At 31.7% G+C, this 20,711-nt stretch overlaps 2 protein-coding genes and 1 pseudogene across 3 annotated transcripts; 2 read left to right on the top strand and 1 right to left on the bottom strand.

Moving 5' to 3' along the window:
- The first annotated feature begins 588 nt into the window (after positions 1 to 588).
- Positions 589 to 3,945, top strand: LOC129300840 (putative nitric oxide synthase; annotated as a pseudogene).
- A 2,410-nt stretch (positions 3,946 to 6,355) lies between these two features.
- Positions 6,356 to 9,015, top strand: LOC129300841 (probable aquaporin TIP5-1). Its single transcript, XM_054939431.1, has 3 exons — positions 6,356 to 6,581; positions 7,491 to 7,741; positions 8,535 to 9,015. The coding sequence occupies exons 1-3, from the start codon at positions 6,461 to 6,463 to the stop codon at positions 8,910 to 8,912; spliced, it is 750 nt and encodes a 249-aa protein (XP_054795406.1). The 5' UTR covers positions 6,356 to 6,460; the 3' UTR covers positions 8,913 to 9,015.
- Positions 9,016 to 9,660: 645 nt separating this feature from the next.
- LOC129300842 (disease resistance protein Roq1-like) lies at positions 9,661 to 16,740 on the bottom strand. 2 transcript variants are annotated; one of them, XM_054939434.1, is made up of 5 exons: positions 16,100 to 16,739; positions 11,637 to 11,788; positions 10,696 to 10,880; positions 10,312 to 10,587; positions 9,661 to 10,188 (listed from the first exon to the last, which is right to left on the bottom strand). In XM_054939434.1, the coding sequence occupies exons 1-5, from the start codon at positions 16,678 to 16,680 to the stop codon at positions 9,799 to 9,801; spliced, it is 1,584 nt and encodes a 527-aa protein (XP_054795409.1). In that variant the 5' UTR covers positions 16,681 to 16,739; the 3' UTR covers positions 9,661 to 9,798. The 2 variants fall into 2 exon arrangements, with proteins under 2 accessions (XP_054795409.1, XP_054795407.1); XM_054939432.1 differs by having other exon boundaries at positions 10,696 to 11,788; positions 16,100 to 16,740.
- Positions 16,741 to 20,711: the final 3,971 nt, after the last annotated feature.

Here is a 20,711-nt window from a genome sequence, read left to right as displayed (position 1 = left end):
TTGAAGCATGACACGATGTTCCTATGTCTATCCTCTTGTTGAACTTTCAATGGAATTTGTTTTCCTCTGAAAATACAAAATCATGTATATGTGATTCAAAAATAGATATGACTCATCTGGTCGAACCTTTTTCCTCCCCTATAGATTTAACTAATAATTATTTGGGGTAGTAATATTAAAAGTGTTCCTTTACTGGTTTCTGATCAATATGTATATTTGAAACTTCTATAAAGTTAGTTTGATCACGCCTTAAGATTTTGATAACAACCTTTCCTGCACACTGATAACATTTGCATAACTGTATGAGTTCATAGTTTTTAGTTTGCATTCAGTATATTATCCGTACTATGTGCTTGCATATCTGTATAAACTTGTGCTTGTTGGATTGTGGACTCCACTGTGCAAAATATGCAGCAATTGAACCTTACCTTAAAATGCTGAATTTAAGGAGATAAGCTTAGCAGAAATATTTGAAAGCGCCACACTAGCATGATTATGTTTAACTGTGATTTATCATAAAAACATTATATTATCCTGGGATAATATTTTGACGTCCTTTTTTGGCATATTGAACTGACTTCACTGAAGCTTTTATTTATTTATTTCTTTATCTTTTCACACTTCCTTATAGGGGTCAGCTAATGTTGGAAATCTGCATTCATTAATGCTTTACTGAGTAAGTCAGTTATACTTCTACGCATCATAAGCACTAGCATTAAACTTATTCATTATCTAATAATTTGGTTTAGTATAGTATGATTTAAAATTTTCTCTGAACAAAATGATGTTTGATCATGCTGATTTTTTCCCAGTTGTTTTATCCTTGTAAATTTAGATGCTTGTTTGTTGCATAAGCCCATCTTATTGAATAAGTAATTTCTCGTCATTTGCATTGTGGTCAAACATTCACATTCCTCTGGAATACTGAGCCAATCAGCCGTAGTCTTGTCCAAGTGGTTACCTATAGGTCACGAACCTTGTATATCAGATAAACATTGTATATCACGAACCTATAGGTTATAAACCTTGTATATTAGATAAACAAGTGTAGGATTGTGTTATAAGTACAGTAGGCTTTCATCAATACATCATTTTGTGCGGTTCAAGTGAGTTTTGGTTGAATTTAGTGCCGAGACATATCAATGTTATATGTACATGTATAGTTTAATAATTCTACCTCAAATTATTTTTATTTACCACATCATTTTTAGAATTTCAAATCTCATGTATCTCCATTGTGACATGTTATTTCTGATGTCAGAAATAATGGCAATAAAAGATCCAGTTGCTGCAGCTGCTCAGAAGTACAAACCAATACAATCTGCTGTTCCTGGAACTACCTTGGGCCCAATTAAAATTAATGCCTTTCTGGGAGAGGGGGTACGCCATTCATTTTATTTTGTATTTTGTATGTTACATGATTGTTTAATATTTTAATTTTTCAATGCATGCAGAACCTATATGACACTCCAGGAGTTCATCTCCACCATAGGCAAACTGCAGTTGTTCATTCTGAAGATCTTTCCTGTCTTGCTCCTCAAAGTCGATTGAGGGGTCTATCTTTCCCTGTATCAGTATGTTTGTGTCACAATTGTTCAAGACATAGACATTATGTCAATAGCATTTTCCATTGCCAACTTTGCTCCTCATTGTTATTGCCAGAATACTCAGGTATTTGAAGATAACGTAGCAGCAGATCATTCCAAATCGAATGGCTTAAATGGATTCTCAATATTTTGGGGAGGGCTGGTCAGAATTGATGTCTTGAAGGTTTTTTACTATGCACTTCTATTTGTTTTGGGGTGTCATAGGGAATCTTATTAATGATTTACTGGTTTTTTCTTGTTAATTTCCTCCGTCTTGTTATTTTCAGGTTCTGCCAGAAACACGTTTGACATTTTATGGGCCCAAGGGCCTACAGATTCATATTGTACCTCAGAGAATGCAGATGATTTTTACCAGGTATTGTCACATGTACTTGTTGAAAAGTAATTGTTGCTTAAATCTGCCCTTCTGGTCTAGTTTACCAAATATTTTTTTTGGTTATACTTTTCTTGAAATTGCAAAATGTGAGTAGTCAAGTTGAGCCTATGTTTACAGTTCTAGCAATCGATGGATAAATCAAGCTTCTTCAGTTTTCTTTTCAAATAACAATTTAGTTAGAACATAGTTCCTGAATAAAAGATGCATATGCATACTACTTGATACTTGTTATCGTAGTTACAATGTTGAAGGTTCTTTTGGTATTAAATGTGAGGTAGCGATTGCATGTTATTAAACATTATTTTCGCCACATTGTTGCTTATGGTGGAATTTCTATCTGGTTATGTTAATGCAGAGCTGCATGAAAATCTATAGATTCACAATATCCTCATGCTTTGCTGCATGCTATTCGGCTTTGCTGTGTTACAACTTTTTTGTGCTGCTATTACGTGCAAGATTTCTTTTCCCCTTGTGAACATGAAATTTTGGTTTGTGCTGCTTTCACATTTTGATGATAGTTCTGAAGTTCCAACCCAAATTTTATGAGGGTTTTGCTTTACCTTCTTAGAAAGAAGTTGGAAATCTGCTGACCCCACCAACCGGGGGAGTAAAGGCCGAGAACTGGGGAGGACTTGAATCAGAACGTAATTTGCAAATAAATTTTGAAGATGTGGAAAGGTATCACCCTATCACTTACTCACCAAGTTAGGCTGTTTGGTTTGTAAAATAGAATGGGCAAGAGAGTAGAATCTTTAAAAAAAAATAAAATAAGAAAGTAATTTTGTAGATAAGAAATATGCCTTTCATGCCCTTGAATAAAAATGTGTGATAAAAAAGATATAGGGAAAATACAACAACAGGTCCCCGTATTTGATTATGTTTGTGTTTAGTGCTTGTAGCTTAATTTTGTTGTTTCCAGTTTCTTTATTTTGATCAATTTACAACAGTCTCTATAATTTTAAAAATACACATGAAGGCCATGAGTCAGCACTGACGGAGTTGATTTTGTTGTAACCTTGCTAATCTATTTGTTTACATGTTAAAATATACTCATGACATGGAAATAAATTGGCCAGGTATGGTTAAAAATAGAAGGTAAATGGGGAAAAAAGCTTTCTTTTATGTTTGGCTTAAACAGAATGTGAAAGACGAAGGCGAGCTTAAGTACATGTCAGCAAAAGAGTTAACACTTAAATACATGTTATCAAAATTATTTTTGTCGATGCCTGTTCATGGTCTTTATGTACATTTTTAAAATTGTAGGGAGTAACGTTACAAATGAATCAAACTAAAAGGGTGGGAACTACAAAATAAAATTATAGGAATTATAAACAAAACACATTTGAAGTACAGGGACCAATTGTATTTTTCCAAATATATAATGTCAAAGATATAATAGACTCCCCCCCCCCCGGCCCACTTTTGCGCAGTAGAAAGGCAACTTATTTCGCATGTTCTAACCAACCGGAGTATATTTGGGCAGTAGAATCTCATTTAGCTCAGCCAAAATTGCTGGTGTGTGTGTGTGTGTGTGTGTGTGAATAAATAGATATAAAAATGTAAAATTTCTAAAATTTCTATTATTCTTTGGGAGCAGGCCAGCTTGTGATATAGCAATATCAGGTCTGGGATGGTTTACTGTTGAACCAGTTGGTAGGTCACACAGAATCTCAGAACCAACATCTGGGGAATTGAATTTGGCAGTTCATGTACCGAAGCCTGTTGAGATTTTTGTGAGAACACCTTTACCAGTTGGCAAATTTGGATCAGAGTGGTATCAGTATCGAGAATTAACAGAAAAGGAAGAGGAAACCAGGCCAAAATGGTACTTTTGAATACGCTGTGTCTGCTGTATTTATAATGCCCGTTTTATCAATTATTATTTAATTTAATTGTAATTAATTTTTTTGTTGTATAATGGTGAGATGATCCCAAATAAAAAATTAATTTACCGTGTGATAATGGTGAGGGGTGCGCGCAGTCTTTTTACCAAGGAAATATCTTTGCAAAAGGATAAAAGGAAGAGGAGGAAAAATTATATTTTATATATGTACACAAATTTTTTTTTTTAAAATGTAGTTTGGTTTGATTCTTATTTGTAGTTGGCCCTTGATAGTAGCATAAGTTGGTATTTTTTTTCGGTTTTTTTTGGGGGGGGGATTTTATTTATATCCAGCTGGGAACTTGGCCATGCCTGATTTTTTTATTTTAATTTTATTCCATTTTTATTTTATCTGTTTTTTTTTTCGGTGAAACCCAATAAACCACGCCTGGAAATTGATAAAAGGATAATTACGGCTACACATGAAATGCCACTTTTGATCATTTTTTTTTGTTTTGTGGCAAAAGCCTAAAGGTTGAAAAAGAAACAAGAGGGTAATTAACTCGAGTTCCTAGAATTGAATCTAAGGTCATAACTCATAAAGGATAAATATTTAGGGATGGTTTCGTAACAAGATGTTGTTGGTTATCAAGTATAGAGAAATTACATGCAAGCCAATCCGTGCAAGTGACCATTGAAAAAACATCCCGATCTTGCATGAGCAATTTCCTAATATAGTCAGCAACATCAAAAGCCAGGTGAAACCGACTTTGAATGCTTTGAATGTTATCTATGGCTTTCATTGAATTAGAAAACAATGTTCTTGAAGCCAAGAGGAAAGGTTTAGGTCCTGTTTGGTTATTAAAAATAAAAAAATAAAATAAATTGAAAAAATTAATATAAGAAATAAATTAAATTATTTTTTTATGGTAAATATGATAAAATTCATTAATATATATTACAAACGTGAGAATTATCACATCTTTTAAAAATTTTATGAATTATAATTTTTAATTTTATAAACTGAATTACCTCTCTTATTTATGAATGTAATTCATCACATTTTTTGATTATATTATTTTTATTTTTATTTTTTTGATCCATTTTGTTCATTTCTAGTAATTAAATAAAATTTTAATCCTTCCTTGATGCTCATCATTTTTTCATAGTGGAAGGAAAGTAATCCACCTCTGCCATGAATCCACCTCTCCTATTGCCATGGAATGAGCCTGCTACAAGTAATTACCATTTTCATATCGAATGAGTCTGCTGCAAGCTGCTTCACCATCTTAATTAAATGATCCACCGACGTCAAGTTTAACCCAACATATACCTGGAAATCTCCAATTTTTTTTTATCCGTAGTTCTATCAATTCTATCTTTGAAACCTTCAAGGTTGATATCTTCACTCACGACCTAAGTTACCAAGAATGCTATATCTTTTTTTTTTTTTTTTATGGTGCTTCGTGCCAAAAACTTTGCTACATCTATTCTTCCACAACATCCTGCAAGTTTGTGCAAAAATTCTCTCCCAAGGAAGCCTTCTTGTTGCTCTATTGCCCACTCTTGTTTTCCCCTCCCACATCCAGTCCTGCAAAGACAAAGCAAAACTTAGGAATTATTGATGTTTTACCTAACGTAGACCCTTTTAAACATATTATTTCATGATTGAAACAGAGCAGGGAAGAGTGCTTAAAACTGTAATTAGAAAATTCTTTTAAACATTCCATAGCAAACGACAACAATTTGAGGAGGACACGATCGATTCTTACTTTCTTGCGAAATAGAAGTAATTCTAGAGCACTTAATTTCACTAGTTATTTTTTTTTAATGGAACTGGTTCAGTTTCATGAAGTAAAACATTATCTAAATTTCACCTAAAGCTTATTATCAATGATTTTTTTGTTTGTGATTATCTAAATTTTAATTTGTTTGTGATTATCTTATTAGGAGTGAAATTGTTACGAAAAATATTTTAGGACACCGGGTGTTCCTTGGAGAGTAGTTTAGGGGCAAAAATACACCTTAATTCTTTTAATTTTAAATATTAAAATTTAATAATTACTAACTTGAAATAACACAAACAAACAGCCTTGACATACTATCCTTTTGATGAAAATTCTTACTAGAAAATCATCATTATCAATAGAAATTTTAATATTTGATAATCTTAAATAAGATTGTCTCTAGTAAAAAGAAATTGTTACATGATTAAAAAAATATAAATTTCAGACAACTCATTATTCTGTTTGAAATACCTATTTTTCATACAGCAACAAGTAAATTAATCCGCACATACAGTTACGTTAACGTCTAATCATTGTTACAGTTACATTACAATTTTGTCTTAAAAAATTCAAAATGAGAAACCAATCCATACTTACTGTGTTAGTTAACGGTAGTTAATTGCACGAAATAGAAACCACCCCTCAGGAAAAAGGACACGTCGCTTGGCAGTTGCGGCTAGTTTTGTTTGAAATTCCAGAATTCAAAACCATATATATGTTGAAAACTGCTTCCTTATTCATCGACTAATCAATTAATGAACAAGTGAATGAACGTTATCATCGTTGTTCCTTCATCACTGTAGTCAAAGAACAAGGCTTTTTCTGAGACTTGAATTGAATTCCAACAATAACAAGAACAACAAAAACCATGGCTTTCTCATCTCGTTTTCAAGAATCTCTTACCAGAACTGCACTTCGAGCCTACCTTGCTGAGTTCATCTCCACTTTCTTCTATGTCTTCACCGTCATTGGCTCCGGCATGTCTTCCAGTGAGTTTTTGTTTCTTTTCTTTCTTGTCTCGTCTTGATTTCACGTGATACTTCAGATTTTGCTCCTGTGTGTGACTCTGTCGTGATATAAGCATCTTACTTAAAGTTATTTTATATAGATGACTGCCACACAAAAAATGCAGATTCCTTAATATGATAGAAAAAATTCTCTGGAAAACCAGCCGTGAAGAGTATATTCTTGCATTATTATATATGGTGTCATTTTTGGTGTTTTGACTTTAGAATTTTAAATCATCCAAAGAATATATAAATCTCTTAGTTTCTTTCTTTCTGGTGAATAATAATAAATCTCTTGTTCCTATTAGCTAGATCTTGTATACATAGTAATATAAATGTTGCATTATATGTTGAAGAAAAGTAGCGCAGAAGAGTTTGTGTGGGATATTTAGTTCTTTTTTTGGTCTTTTCAACTACTTTCTGTTTTAATTTATTCTCATATGTTTCTAGATTAAAACTGTATATTATTTACCATTATTTATTAACTAACTGTGGCATATCATGATCCGTGCATTTATGTTCCTAATAAGAAAAAAATTAAGTAAAATGATAGATGAAGTAATTATTCTTTCTTTGAGGCTATTTATCATTTAAAACGTTCAGATTACTTTAAATATTGCATGCTATGATCATCTTCTTCAAGTGATAGGTGAAATAATTGGTTGGACCGATCCCACCAATTTACATAGTCAAGTAATTAAGAGTGAGAAAAATTAATCAAGAGAACTCAAAAATCAAGTTGATGACTTTTGACTAATGACAAACTCATCAAATCTTATAGTGATTTGGTCATCAACATATATATGAATCACTCACTGACCTGATAATATATATAAGTGTGTGTGTGTGTGTGTTATATATTTATTGTATGTCTAATGATGATGCATTCAGGGAAGTTGAAGGGTGAAGCAACAATGGAGGCAGCGAGTCTGGTGGTTGCAGCCATAGCCAATAGCTTGGCTTTATCTTCAGTACTGTTTATGGCTTGGGACGTTTCAGGAGGACATGTGAACCCTGCAGTGACCTTTGCAAGGGTTGTTGGAGGCCATATGAACGTATCAACAGCTCTCTTCTATTGGATTTCTCAGATGATTGCTTCTGTCATGGCCTGCCTTCTCCTCAAGATCACTCTTGTTGGAATGGTATTGTATTGTATTGATACACAGAAAAGTATTTTCTAAAAAAATCCTTTATTAATTTTTTTTTATCAAACAAACATTGTTGTATTGGTCTTGCTTTTATTCTCTTCCCAGTTGAGAATGTTACTTATATGTGCATAGAGTATATAACACTGGTTTTCTCTCTCTTGATTTTGCTTGAATCATGCACATAAGTTTTCTTTTTATTTAAAATTTAGACAAGATTTTCCAAAAAAGTAATTTTTCCAGTTTTTACTTTCCTTTTAAATTGCACATTTTTTTTAGGGTAGGTTTGTATTATATTAGTAAAATTCAATGAGACCTTGTATAAATCATCTTATAATTTAGGGCTGGCGTATGTGATTTTTTAAAATAAAAGGGCATGTCTGTGTGTGTTTAGAAATTCATTGAAAACAAAATGAAGGTTGGTATGAATCAGAATAAAATTCCGGGACAATTTATATATATATATATATATATATCATTTGAAAAGCAGATAATGTTTAAGTTTAATTTCAATAAAATGTAAGGGTGATTTACCTAATTTAATATTGTTTGAGGAAAAAGATTCGTGCAATCTCTAGGAATAGAGAAGTTCATGTAATTTCAGTTAAGAATTTAAGATTGAGGAAAAGTCTCTGTAATTTATTTTTTATTTTAGTTTAATTATACATTAAGTTCATGTAAATTCAGTTAAGAATTTAAGATTGAGGAAAAGTCTCTGTAATTTATTTTTTATTTTAATTATATATAACTTTCCTTTATTTTTACAACATGTCTGGTTTAATTTGTACAGCACGTCCCAACATACGCAATAGCACCACAAATGACAGGTTTTGGGGCATCCATAGTGGAAGGAGTTCTTACATTTGCATTAGTCTACACTGTGTATGCTGCTAGGGACCCTAGGCGTAGTGGTCAACTGGGGTCAACAGGTGCCCTAGCCATCGGCATGATGGCCGGAGCTGATGTCCTAGCTGCCGGTCCCTTCTCCGGTGGGTCGATGAATCCAGCTTGCGCCTTTGGGTCGGCCGTCATAGCCGGCACCTTCAAGAACCAAGCAGTGTATTGGGTTGGACCATTAATTGGTGCTGCTGTTGCTGCTCTTGTTTATGACAGTGTAGGGTATCCTTCTCAGAATGCTGATTCATTTGTAGAAGCAGATAGGGTGTGAATTAAGCTGTTAAAGTAATGAAGTTTAATGTAGAAGACATATTTATATTATTTGTAGTGATATTATTATTAATTAGTTGCTAGAGTTTATATTTGCAAGTGTGCATGGGTGGTTGATGAACACTGTTGTTTAAGACTTGTATGAGTTCTTATATATTTGGTTAGTACAAAGTTTCACAATTTTCATGAAGCTGATAGCCATAAATAATTATCACTTCAATCTTGTATGAAAATTAAAGATTCAGAACAAAATAGTTGAAAAGCTTCATTCTCAGTCAACAACTCAGGCGTGCGTGTAAGAAGTAGCATCAGCCTTTCAATCTTTTCAAGGATTTGATGACTTGCTGTTATTATGTTGCATCAAGGTTGCAAAGTTTTTACTACATTCATGTTTTGATCTGACTTGAGTTATTTGAGAATATATATTCTAGATAATATTAAGACTCAATTATTTTTTTGTTCTTTTCAATAAGAATTCTATTGCGAATTTAGTATTAGACATGCGAATTTTCCTCGGGTGAAGATAGATAACAACCTCATTTTTGTGTTGAAGAAAATCAACGAGCTACCACTAGCATGAACCATTTCATATCAAGCAGAGTTGAATTCTCAATTTGAGACTAATGTGAAACTATATATCATTAATTAAGCAAATATGCTGGCATATATAATTTAAGAAGTCGCAATAATACAGTTCAACCTTCAATCTTTCCCTTCAGGCTATGGTGATCAGATTGGAAAATCAGGGATAACTGATAAGTGACAACCATATCATTCCCAAATGTACCAAATACACAGAGCTCCAATCTCAGGATTCATGACTTGAGCTTTATGCATAATTGACCTCACAAATACATATCAAGTAAATTAGACAGCAACGAACAAACTCACCACAATTTTTTTGTTAAAACATACAAAAGAAAATACAGAATGCTCTCTAAGAATGGATTAGACCAAATGCTAAGCAGTTTCACTTCTGTCAAGCTCTTCAAAGGAGAAAAATTCAAGCAATGTGCAAATTCTGAACAGCCAGCTAGATTTAGAATTTCCAATGAGTATAGAGCAAATAAGCGATTGGGAATACTAATAAGATTGATGCAATTTCTCAAATTCAAGAACTTGAGCTTTGAAAGTTCGGCAATAGATGGATCCAATTCCAATAATCCAGTACAACCTTCAAGGTCAAGTCTCTCAAGATTTGGAACTCCTCCAAAATCTGGCGTCTTGATCAAAGTTTTGGAGCCACAAAGATTCATTTTTCTTAACTTAAGGAGCATCTGTCATTGAGCAAAATTTTGATAGTGGAAATAATTAGTTATGAATATATAGGTGATGGTATATGATCTATATCAAGCATGCATGATTTGAATATTGAAGAAATAAAAGAACTTTAACATCACCATTTTGCCCTTCCACACTTCTGTGACGTTGCTATCAGGCATAATCAATTGAACAAGTGTATCAGACTGAAAACTCGATGGCAAAGAAGTGAATGGATATTGATGCCATGAAACATGTTGTAACTTGCTCGAAAGATTATCGAGGGTTCCAGAAAAATGCACATTACGAAATATGAGCAATCTGAGGTTGATCATCTGTGATAAAGCTTCGATCCTCAATGTAACCCCTTTTGGCTCTTCCAAATCCAAGACTATAGCTTCAACATTTTTTATCACCTATAGGATTAAATGCATTTATGAACGGAAAAAAATGAAATGTTAGATTATTCTCTAACTTTTCAAATTGTAACATGCTTTACTAAAAAGGGGTAACAAAAAACTTACCATGTTTCTTTCTTTCTCCATAACATATTTGATATCATTGAAAAGGTACAACCGACGGCGTTTTTCTGGCTGATTTGGACATTCTTGTCTAACAATTTCTCGCCCCATTGCTTGTGACATTCCATGCATTTGTATTCCTTGATTTGCAATTGTAATAAGTGATTTTTGAATAAGAAGTTTGATTCCTATATCGGCAGGGAAACCAGAATCATGTAAAATTTCCTTCACACAATTAACATTCTTTCCTGCAAAAAAACATGCTATGTCCAAAAAGATTTCCTTACTCCTATGATCAAGTTCATCAAAACTTTTTCTAAGGACTATTATGATCTCATGGGGAGGAATAATTTCTTCTCTATCCAAGAAACTTCTCCATTCTGCCACGCTTTTTCCAAAAAAGAATGAACCCAATATTTCAATTGCTAGTGGAAGCCCATTAGCATATTTCAATACCTTGTCTATCATCTCTTGAAAATCATTAACAGGATAATCCTTTGGAAAAGCTATAGAACGGAATATTATAGAACCTTCCTTCTTAGACAACAATTTAGGTCTATAAATTTTCTCAACTCCAGACATTTCAAGGACTTGTACATCTCTTGTTGTTATTATGATTCTACTCCCTCTGCCAAAACAAATAGATTTTGCAATCAAGTTCAATTCCTCAATATCTTGCACATGATCTACACCATCAAGAACTATGAGAACCTTGTGTTTTCTTAATCTTTTCAAGAACTCTTCGCCTTGAGGATACATAAGACAAAAATCTGCTGTCTCCAAGTTTCTATGAATGAGTTCTTGCAAAGATAAGTCACCATGCTTCAAACGTCTACTCACATTAGGAAGGAAACAAAAAGAATCAAAAAAGTGAAGGATCTTAAGATATAGAACTAAAGCAATGGATGACTTCCCTGATCCGCCCATACCACAAATGCCTATACCTTGAACTTCATCGTCTGAGCTCAAATCCAAAATCTGTTCTACTTCTTCCACTCGAGATTTCATCCCAACATATCTGAAAAAGCCATAAAATAGTTTATCTATTTTTGACTTGACTTCTTTGACAATCTTCGGAATAACTTGTGATCTTGATCTGCAAAAAAGATGAACCAAAAACACCCAATCATCAAATTTTTTCCCTCCTAGGCATGATAAAAAAAAAATTATCCTTTGTTAACATTGGTGTAGTTGTATTACAGTAATATATCTTGAACATCGATCTAAAACTCAACTTACAATCCAGTGTGTGTGTGTGTGTGTGTGTGTACACACAGAAAAATAAATTATTTGTCATAAAAGAGAAGGATATACATCACACATATGTCATTGTTTGCGTGAAATGAAAGTGGCACCTCACATGTATGGGGCATGCTAGAGAAGTGAGTCCTTAATCTAAGTAATGCGGATCTCAAGATCCTTTACCTCAATTATCTTGGATTATTGAGACCAAGTTCTTCACCGGGAAACCAAATTGTATTAGAGAAACTAGGGTGAGTACAAAGCCATGTTAACAGAAAATATATGTGATCTGATGGCTAGAGCTAAACCTTGGTTAGGCTAAGGAATCTATGTTATAGTAGTACAGGTATTTTGGATGCCCCTTTCTAACCATCTTCCCCCATTTTATAAGAGGGAGATTAGCTATGCCATTTTGAATTTGTAATCGTTTATGCCATCGCATGAGGAGGTTATTCCCTTTTACTAGTTTGCATGATGCTTTGCTAAAATTGAGAACGTGGGCTCGTGACTTCTCTTTTAAGTTAACGGAGGCAGCACATTGTTTTACTTAAGCTTCGCTGCTCCATGCTACCCATTCGGCTTTAGCATTCTGGACTCATGTACTTGCTCCACCTTGCAAGGCTAATATCCGTATCAGGTCCAATCATAATTTTAGACCAAACAATTTCTCGAGTGTGTGGTAACTCTTCATTGACTAAGGGTTGCATGTAAAGCTGGTAATTCGAGCTAGCTCGAACTTACTCAAAAAAAGTTAGAGTCAAGCTTGGTTATATGAACCTTTTAAAGAGGATAGGATGCTTTAAGCCTGATTCGAATAAATACGGCCCAAATTGAGCTTAACAGTTGAATTTTTTTGACTCTATAAGTATGTTAAGTTGGTAATTTTGGCTAAGCTCGACAGGCCAGCCTGGATCCTTCCAAAAAAAAGTTAAGGTCGGGCTTGGTTATATGAGCTTTTTTAAGAGGGTAAGATATTTTAAGTCCCATCCAAATAAGCTGGTCCGAATTGAGCCCGACTCAAAATAAGCTTGGTCTACCTGAATTATCAACTCTAGTTGCATGCTCTAAACCTCTTTCATTGAATGCCATCCGGTCGTTCTTAGCTCATCAATGGTTAAAAACGTGTGCACATTTTTAGAGAATTACACCACATTCAAATATCTGTAACAGGTCTGACTCTTCGCTTACTTCCTCTTTGGTCTAAATTTGGTCCATTCACTCCATGATTATTTCACTGTTTCCTCTTACTTTGAAGATTTATTGAACTTCTATCATCAAACTAAAACTTGTAATGGCATCCTAAAGTCTTGCAGCTTTTAAGGTAAGGTTTCTCGACTTCATCTTGATGGCTGTAGGTCAATCATATAGAACTGGTCATGAAACTTGTTCTCCATTTTAATCCAACTCATGATGGAGTTCTTAAGAAGTCTTGCATGCTAAATGAATGCTCTTCCCATTAGTGAGTTGGGAAAGACTCTTAACTTCATATTGTCCATGCGGCCTAGCTCTCCACATTGGAATGTGAACCTGGGCTATGTGCTCTAAGGTAGATAAACCTTCACCTTTAGAGAACAATGTAAACTCTGGGACACAAAAACCATAGGGAACAAATATTCTCAATTGATGTACTCTAAATAGGGACGGCTACAAATCAGGTCCATAAAACTCTTGAACCACTTCTCTAATGGGATCGACATGTATGGATAGTGATTTTATGAGTGGGAATACTTCCTCCCTCTCATCTCTTGATCGTGATGGAGTCGACTCATGTTTACGCCTGCTACACTATATTCAAGACTCTAAGATCCAGCATCATGCTTCTCGTTATTAGTATTTGATTGAGTTTGTTGCATGGTTTTGACAATAGGGTCTCACCAAGTATGCCAGAAAAGATTTTTAGCATGAATTGGGAGCAGCACCTTTATGCAATGGACATACCAGAGGAGTGAGTCATCAATCAAGATGTTATGGATCCTAATATCCTTTACCTCAATTCTCTCGGATTATCAAGACTAAACCAACGAGTGAGGCTTAATTGACTGAGAAATTGAGTTGCATTAAAAGAACTAAGGCGAGAATAAAGCTATATTAACCTAAAGTGTAAAAAATATAATGGCTAGGGCTAAACCTAGGTCAGGCTAAGGAATCTATGTTAGAATAATGCAGGTATTTTAGGAGTAAGTTAGTTGTCTTGAGTTTTTAGTTTGGTTGGTTGCTCCTTTTTACTATTTCACAATTTCACAATATGCCCTGCTAAATTTGGAATGTGGGCTTGTAGTTTCCCTTGAAAGTTACAGAGGCAACACATCATTTTACTTAAGCGTCGTTGATCCATGCTGCCTATCAGGCCTTAGCATTTTGGACTCATGTATCTACTCTAACTTGTAAGTCCAATATCTGTCTCAGGCCCAATCATAATTTTAGGCCGAACAATCATATACAAGAAGAAGCTTTATCCCAGTAGGTGAGATCAATTATATAAATTGTATGATACCATTGTACTTTATCATCAACCAAGCTTTTAGAAATACTTTTAACTAAGAGGTCTCGTTCAACAATTTTCTTAAGTGTTTTTTTGAGTCTTCTTCTACCATTTTTTATAAGACTTAAGATTATCCATTCCACTTTCCTTACCAATGCTCTCATGGCCTTCTCTATGCATGTCCAAATCATCTGAAATGATTTTTCACCATTTTCTCCTCAATAGATGCTGCATCTCTTTTTCTTGCATATACTTATTTCAAATTTTATCTTTTTATGTATGCCACATATTTATCTGAGCATTTTCATTTCTGCTATTCTAACTTTATACTTCTATTGTCCCTTTAAAGTCTAACATTTATTACTATATAATATAGATAGTTGATTTTATAGCAATTTGATAAAACTTCTCTTTCAGTTTATTAAGTACATTTTAATTACAAATAACTCATTTAGCCTCTCTTCAAATAATCCATCAAACTTGTATCCTATGTGCAATATTCTTTTCAATTTTTCTATCATGTTGAATAATATATCTCAAATATCTAAACTTTTTCATATAAAGACAAATTTCTAATTATAAACTAAAAAACAGTGATAGAATTACAAATAATAAAGAGATATAAAATCTACTCTACCTAACCTTGAGCGTTCAAATTTCCCAACGGAGGACAGTAATACTACGCTCTATTTGGAGCAAAGGCTAGAAACCAAACGCATGCGTGAATAGAATTTAAATTAAAAATACTTTTTCTCGTTAAAAGTGAATACATAGTTCCCCACACACACACACACACACACACACACACACACACACACACACACACACACATGCATAAAATAAGTCAAATGGATCCCTCTTAAAATTTTGTTTATCCAAAGTTTCTTTATTCTCTAGCTTCACAACTAATACAAGTCTCGCCTGAATTTTACTAAAATTATATGTACCTTCCCTTTAAAACCAGATGTAAAATAAATATTAAATAATATATAGGAACCTCTATAAAATGTTATTAAAAATATATGTATATGCCTCTAATTTTCAAAGCATAGAACTTGCATCGAAAATAAAAGAAATGTATGTGTAATTTTAGATAAAACTAGGGTAGATCTGTGTAATTTACTTTTATTTTAAATGAAAATTTCTGCAAATTTTGAAAATGGAATTTGCATAATAATTAAATAAAACCATGGGAACTCAATATAATTCACTTTTTTTTTCCTTAATGACAACTATTGCCGCGACAAGCGGCAAAGGAGAGAGCCTTTATGATGAAGTTCAATGGGCTTATCATAGCTTCACTATTAGAGATATAGTTTGTATTGGGGATCATTTTTTCTTTTAAAAAAGGAAACGTCTCATATTTGGGAGCAATAATTCTTGAATTCAAATTATTTAAAAGTAAGAGATAAGGTATTGTAATTCAAAATAATCATATAATTCAATAAAAATCAAAGTAGGCGTGATTTATTCTAGTACGCGGTACTAATTAATCAAACTGATGCTTTTTAATTCAGAAGGATATCAATGGCCGCTGAAACAAAAATATGTGCAGTAGTTCCCCCATTGAAAACATATATAAGTGAAAAAAATCAAGAGTAAAATAAGATTAAAGTTCAAATCTTTCTTACCTTAATTATGTAAAATATATAAAGCAAAAATTTAAAAAATAGAATTACTTACTCATACTGTAGATCCCAGCCGGAAAGATTGGTCACTTTTTGCATAGCTTCCTCGAATAAATTTCCCGGGAAGCTCTCTTGCATGTGTTGAGCAAAGGATTTTGAATCTACATCGTAAAAAACTGGAATTATCCTATCTGCATTATTGCTGCGTCCACAGAGATCGGCCGGTTGTTTCATATGTTGCCACCATCTTTTTATCAGCTCGTCCAGGTCTTCCTCGTTCCTTTCTGCTCGGTTAGGTATGAATCCATATCCTCTCTTAAATGACCATTTTGGCTTTTCCTTAAGAAAGAGTCGCCCAACAACCTGCGACAGCTCCTCTAAACACCAAGATGAAGAAACATAGCTTTTGGAGAGGACCAAGATCAAAATCCAGGATTCTCTCATTGCTCGGAGAAGCTCGTCCGGAAAAGCCATATCTGGGATTTCACGACTCTTGTCATCTCCCACGATTCTGAAACCTTGTGCTTCAAGAGCACCAGAAAGGCTTTTGATGAATCTACGTGTATCGTCGCCGCCTCGATAGCTGATATATACATGGGTCGGTTTTAGTGATGATCTGCTCTCGAAATCCTCCATGGCAGGAATTGAATTGAAATTGATAAATGGAATCACAGTTGCTTAATATTGATGGGGCTTTGGTTCCACTGTGGTATTCCTCTTATATAATGATATGCGGCGTCTCCAGTCACCTCAATTATTTTAACTGTTCCTTTTTTAAATGGCCAAGTCTTTCTGTGGAATCTGCCCAGAGAGCTTTTTTTTTTTTTTTTTAATATTGGATCACTGAAGCCCCCCACAGCTGTTCTCAAGTAAAAAAGTTGCGACTTTTGTATGTTTATGTATAGTTGGGAATCATCTCCAGTCGCCATCACGGTGGTGATGCTCCTCATCATCTGAACCAGATAATTTAATCTAAATATTTCAAATTTAAAAATTTTAATTTATTTTATAGTTATTAATTACAATAAAATGTTTTAATAAATTTATTTATTTCCGACTAAAAATTTTAGATTTAACTTAACTTATTCAAATTAAATCTAAACTTGTAAAAACCTTGTGATGAGCGCCTTGTGAAATCTTTTTATTATTTATTAAAACAAATATTTCTAAAATTTTTAATAAATCTGTTTATTACTGATCTCGGCAGTATTATGTAGATTTAAAACTTCTAACTTATAATTTTTTGAAAAAATTGAGAAGTGCTAATAAGGATATTAGATTTATTTTTAGTATTTTATTTGCCAAAATAAAAATTTAAAAAATATAAAAATTTAATATTAAATCTGAATCATTTAGAGTAAATCGCTATCTAAATACCAGATTTATTAAAGCTTTATGAATTTTTTTATTTTAGTAAATATAAAATAAAAGATAAAAATAAAAAAAATTAAATTCAAACAGTTCATATTTGATAAAAACTTGATAATCATAGCCATGATTAGCACCTAATGTGCTCATCGCTATTATTTGTTTTTGTGATGAGCATCCAGATGTGATGACGAGAACAAGGCACCGCCATCCTTTAACACTTACCATGCGAGAATTTCTCAAATGTATGATGTTTTAATTAAAAAAATATAATAAAATTTTTTTAAAATATATAAATAATAATTTGATCTCTTAAAATGTTATAGTTCTCCCAAAATTTTTAGGAACTTTTTATTATTAATTATTTCATATAAATTATTAAATTATTCTTGTTGAAAATAAATAATTCATAATTTTTCTTTTTATATTCGTAATTTTTTTCTTAAATTCACAACAATGCAACAATAAATCATAATTTTGTTGTTAAATTCTTTATCTGCTGTTACATTATTGCGAATATAAAAAAATTGAGAAAAAAAAGTTGTGAATCATTTATTTTCAACAAAGGTAATTTGATAATTTATATGAATTCATTAATGACAAAAAGCCTCTAGAAATTTAAGGAGAATTATGACATTTCAAAGGATTAAATTATCATTTATATATTTCAGAAAAATTTTATTATCATGTTTCCTTCTAACTATATCATGTATTTTAAGCAAAAGTCCATTAAATATTATTAAATTTGTATTAAAAATAGTCTACAATTCCACTTTACCCATATCATTTTTTTTTCCTACCAAAACTTTACCTATATCAATTTAATGAATATAAACATAATAAAACTTTCACTCTTTTTTTAGCAAGTGATTAACAATATCATTCATAGAATGTCTTGCAGATAAAAATTGGGAACCATTATTTAATGTGTAGATATAGTTTATATTATTAAATCAAGCCAATCAAATAGTTCAATATTTATTATATTTTATATTATAATTAATTTATTATAATTATTAATGATATATATTCTTTATAAATTTTTAATAATAAATTTTTTATATATTAACGTGAATCTATTACACTTTTAAATTTTAAAAAATTTGACCCATATTTTTTTAGCAGAAGATTTGTTCGGACAAGTGATCCAATTTATCCTATATAATATCACATGAAACCTGATACCATGACTTGAGTACTGTAGCAACACGTGATGGCGTTGGATGGTCTGCTTTTGTTTATCTTTAATTTGACCGCTCTTTTTTTTTTTGCATTTGCCCTTTTATTTTTAGCGTTTTTACACACACACGCACATGAAATGACCCCATTGGCTCGACTTTTTTGAGTGCCGCTCCCCTCGTTTTCTGCGTGTGGGAGACAGTTTTAAATATTCCATCCGTTCAAAAATATATAATATTTTTAATTAAATTTTATTTTTAATAAAATAATTATTTATTTTTAAACTAATTTTATTTTTTAAAATTTTTTTATTAAACACTTTATAATAAATATAAAATCATTCATTAATAAGGATGTTTTCAGAAAAAAAAACAATAATTATATCTTAAAAAAATAAAAAATATTTCATATTTTAAAATATTTAATTTTTTAAAAAATATTTTATATTTTTAAAAAAAGATAGTATTTTTTAGTGAATCTAGAAATGAAGGAAGGAGACCAATAAAATAAAACTTGAACTTTGAAATGAAAAGACGATGAGTTCGTTGAGGTGGAAATTTCTGGGAGTTTTCCCTGAAAGAGAAATGAAGAAGGGTATCTAATTTCTATACAAGTGCGTGGGCCTTAAATATTAATAGTTTTGTTGATTTGTTACTTCATCCATTTAAAAATAAAAAATATTTTTTCAAAAGTTAGATATTAAAAAATATAAAATATTTTTAATTTTTAAAATATAATTATTATTTTTTTGAAATATCTTTATTAAATAAATTATTTTATATTTATTTTAAAGTGAAAAATTTTATTAAATAAAAGTAAAGATAAAAATATTATATTAGTTTAAAAATAAATAATTATTTTATTAAAATATAAGATTTAAATATTTGAATAGAAAGAATATATATATTTTGCCTGTTAGGCTATTTTAACAAGAACAATGATATGAAAAGATTGTCACAAGGTGGAAATATCTGGGAGCTTTCCCTGCAAATGATATAAAGAAGGGTTTCTAATTTTCACGCAACTTTTGATAATTTATTTTTTGGCCACACCTTTGATTAGAATTAAATTACAAGTTCTGTTCATTTCCTAATTATACTTTTTCATCCTCCCTCTCTTTCTTTTGTTTTTTTTTTTTTCAGGACAATTACATTAAACTTTTACATAAAAAAATTAATTGCTATAAAGTTTATTGATAATCAAACTAAACTACTCTTTCTAGTCCTATTTATAAGACAAAGAGAAAAAAAATTTTTTAGTTCTATTTATAAGTCACGTCATTAAATTTTTATTATAAATTTTCTTTTCTACCCTTCATTGAATGATAAAGAAAGAAAATATATTATTAAAGTATGTATATTTAATAAGGATAAAGTTCAGAACTTTTTAAATTTTAAGATAAAGCTAATGAGTTTTAAGATTTTTTTTTATACTAGTGAAATATGTTGGAAATGACTTATAAATAAAATTAGAGTAGTACATTGATAATATAATCAGTTATTAATGCAGTTTAGTTAAGTTATTAATTGACCTTACAGTAATTAATTTTTCTATATGGGATCTAATTGTAATTCTTTTTTTTTTTTAACCACTTCATCTTTTGACTATTGGGTTACTTTTTTTTTGAAAGACTGTTAGGAACTTTAATTTAATAAGCTGCGATTGTGAAGCGGGTAAAAAGTTGACACAGAAAAAGGACCCAGAAACTATGCCCCTTTGATAGTAATTCTTGACGATTTTTTTTAAGTATATAATTCTTTACAATAATTCGGAGAAGCATTGGTGCGGTAAATGAAGATATCATTATACACAAGCAGTTGCCGGTGGTTTTGGTGCATATTTTTATGAGTAACCCCGTTTTAGAATCCGAAAAACGTTTGAGCGAAGAGAAAATTAGAGAAAACTAAAGTAATTAAAAATTACTCCTAAAACTTTGAAAGTTGCCTTAGTAACCAATGGTTTTGGTTATTTTTATTTTGATTTTTCTATTTCATTTCATTTTTATTTTTTCTAATAATCAAACGAGAGATATTGTATATCATCATAGATTTACCTCCCATAGTTAATAAGATTTGTATATGCTAAAGTTAAGATTTGCATTCCCTTCAATGTCCCCACCT

The sequence above is a fragment of the Prosopis cineraria genome, unplaced genomic scaffold, assembly GCF_029017545.1.
Source record: "Prosopis cineraria cultivar Desert tree isolate PC_DT_omini unplaced genomic scaffold, ASM2901754v1 PC1771, whole genome shotgun sequence".
Classification (NCBI taxonomy): domain Eukaryota; kingdom Viridiplantae; phylum Streptophyta; class Magnoliopsida; order Fabales; family Fabaceae; genus Prosopis; species Prosopis cineraria.
The sequence above is the reverse complement of the archived record's forward strand: the minus strand, read 5'-3'. Positions and strand labels throughout refer to the sequence as shown.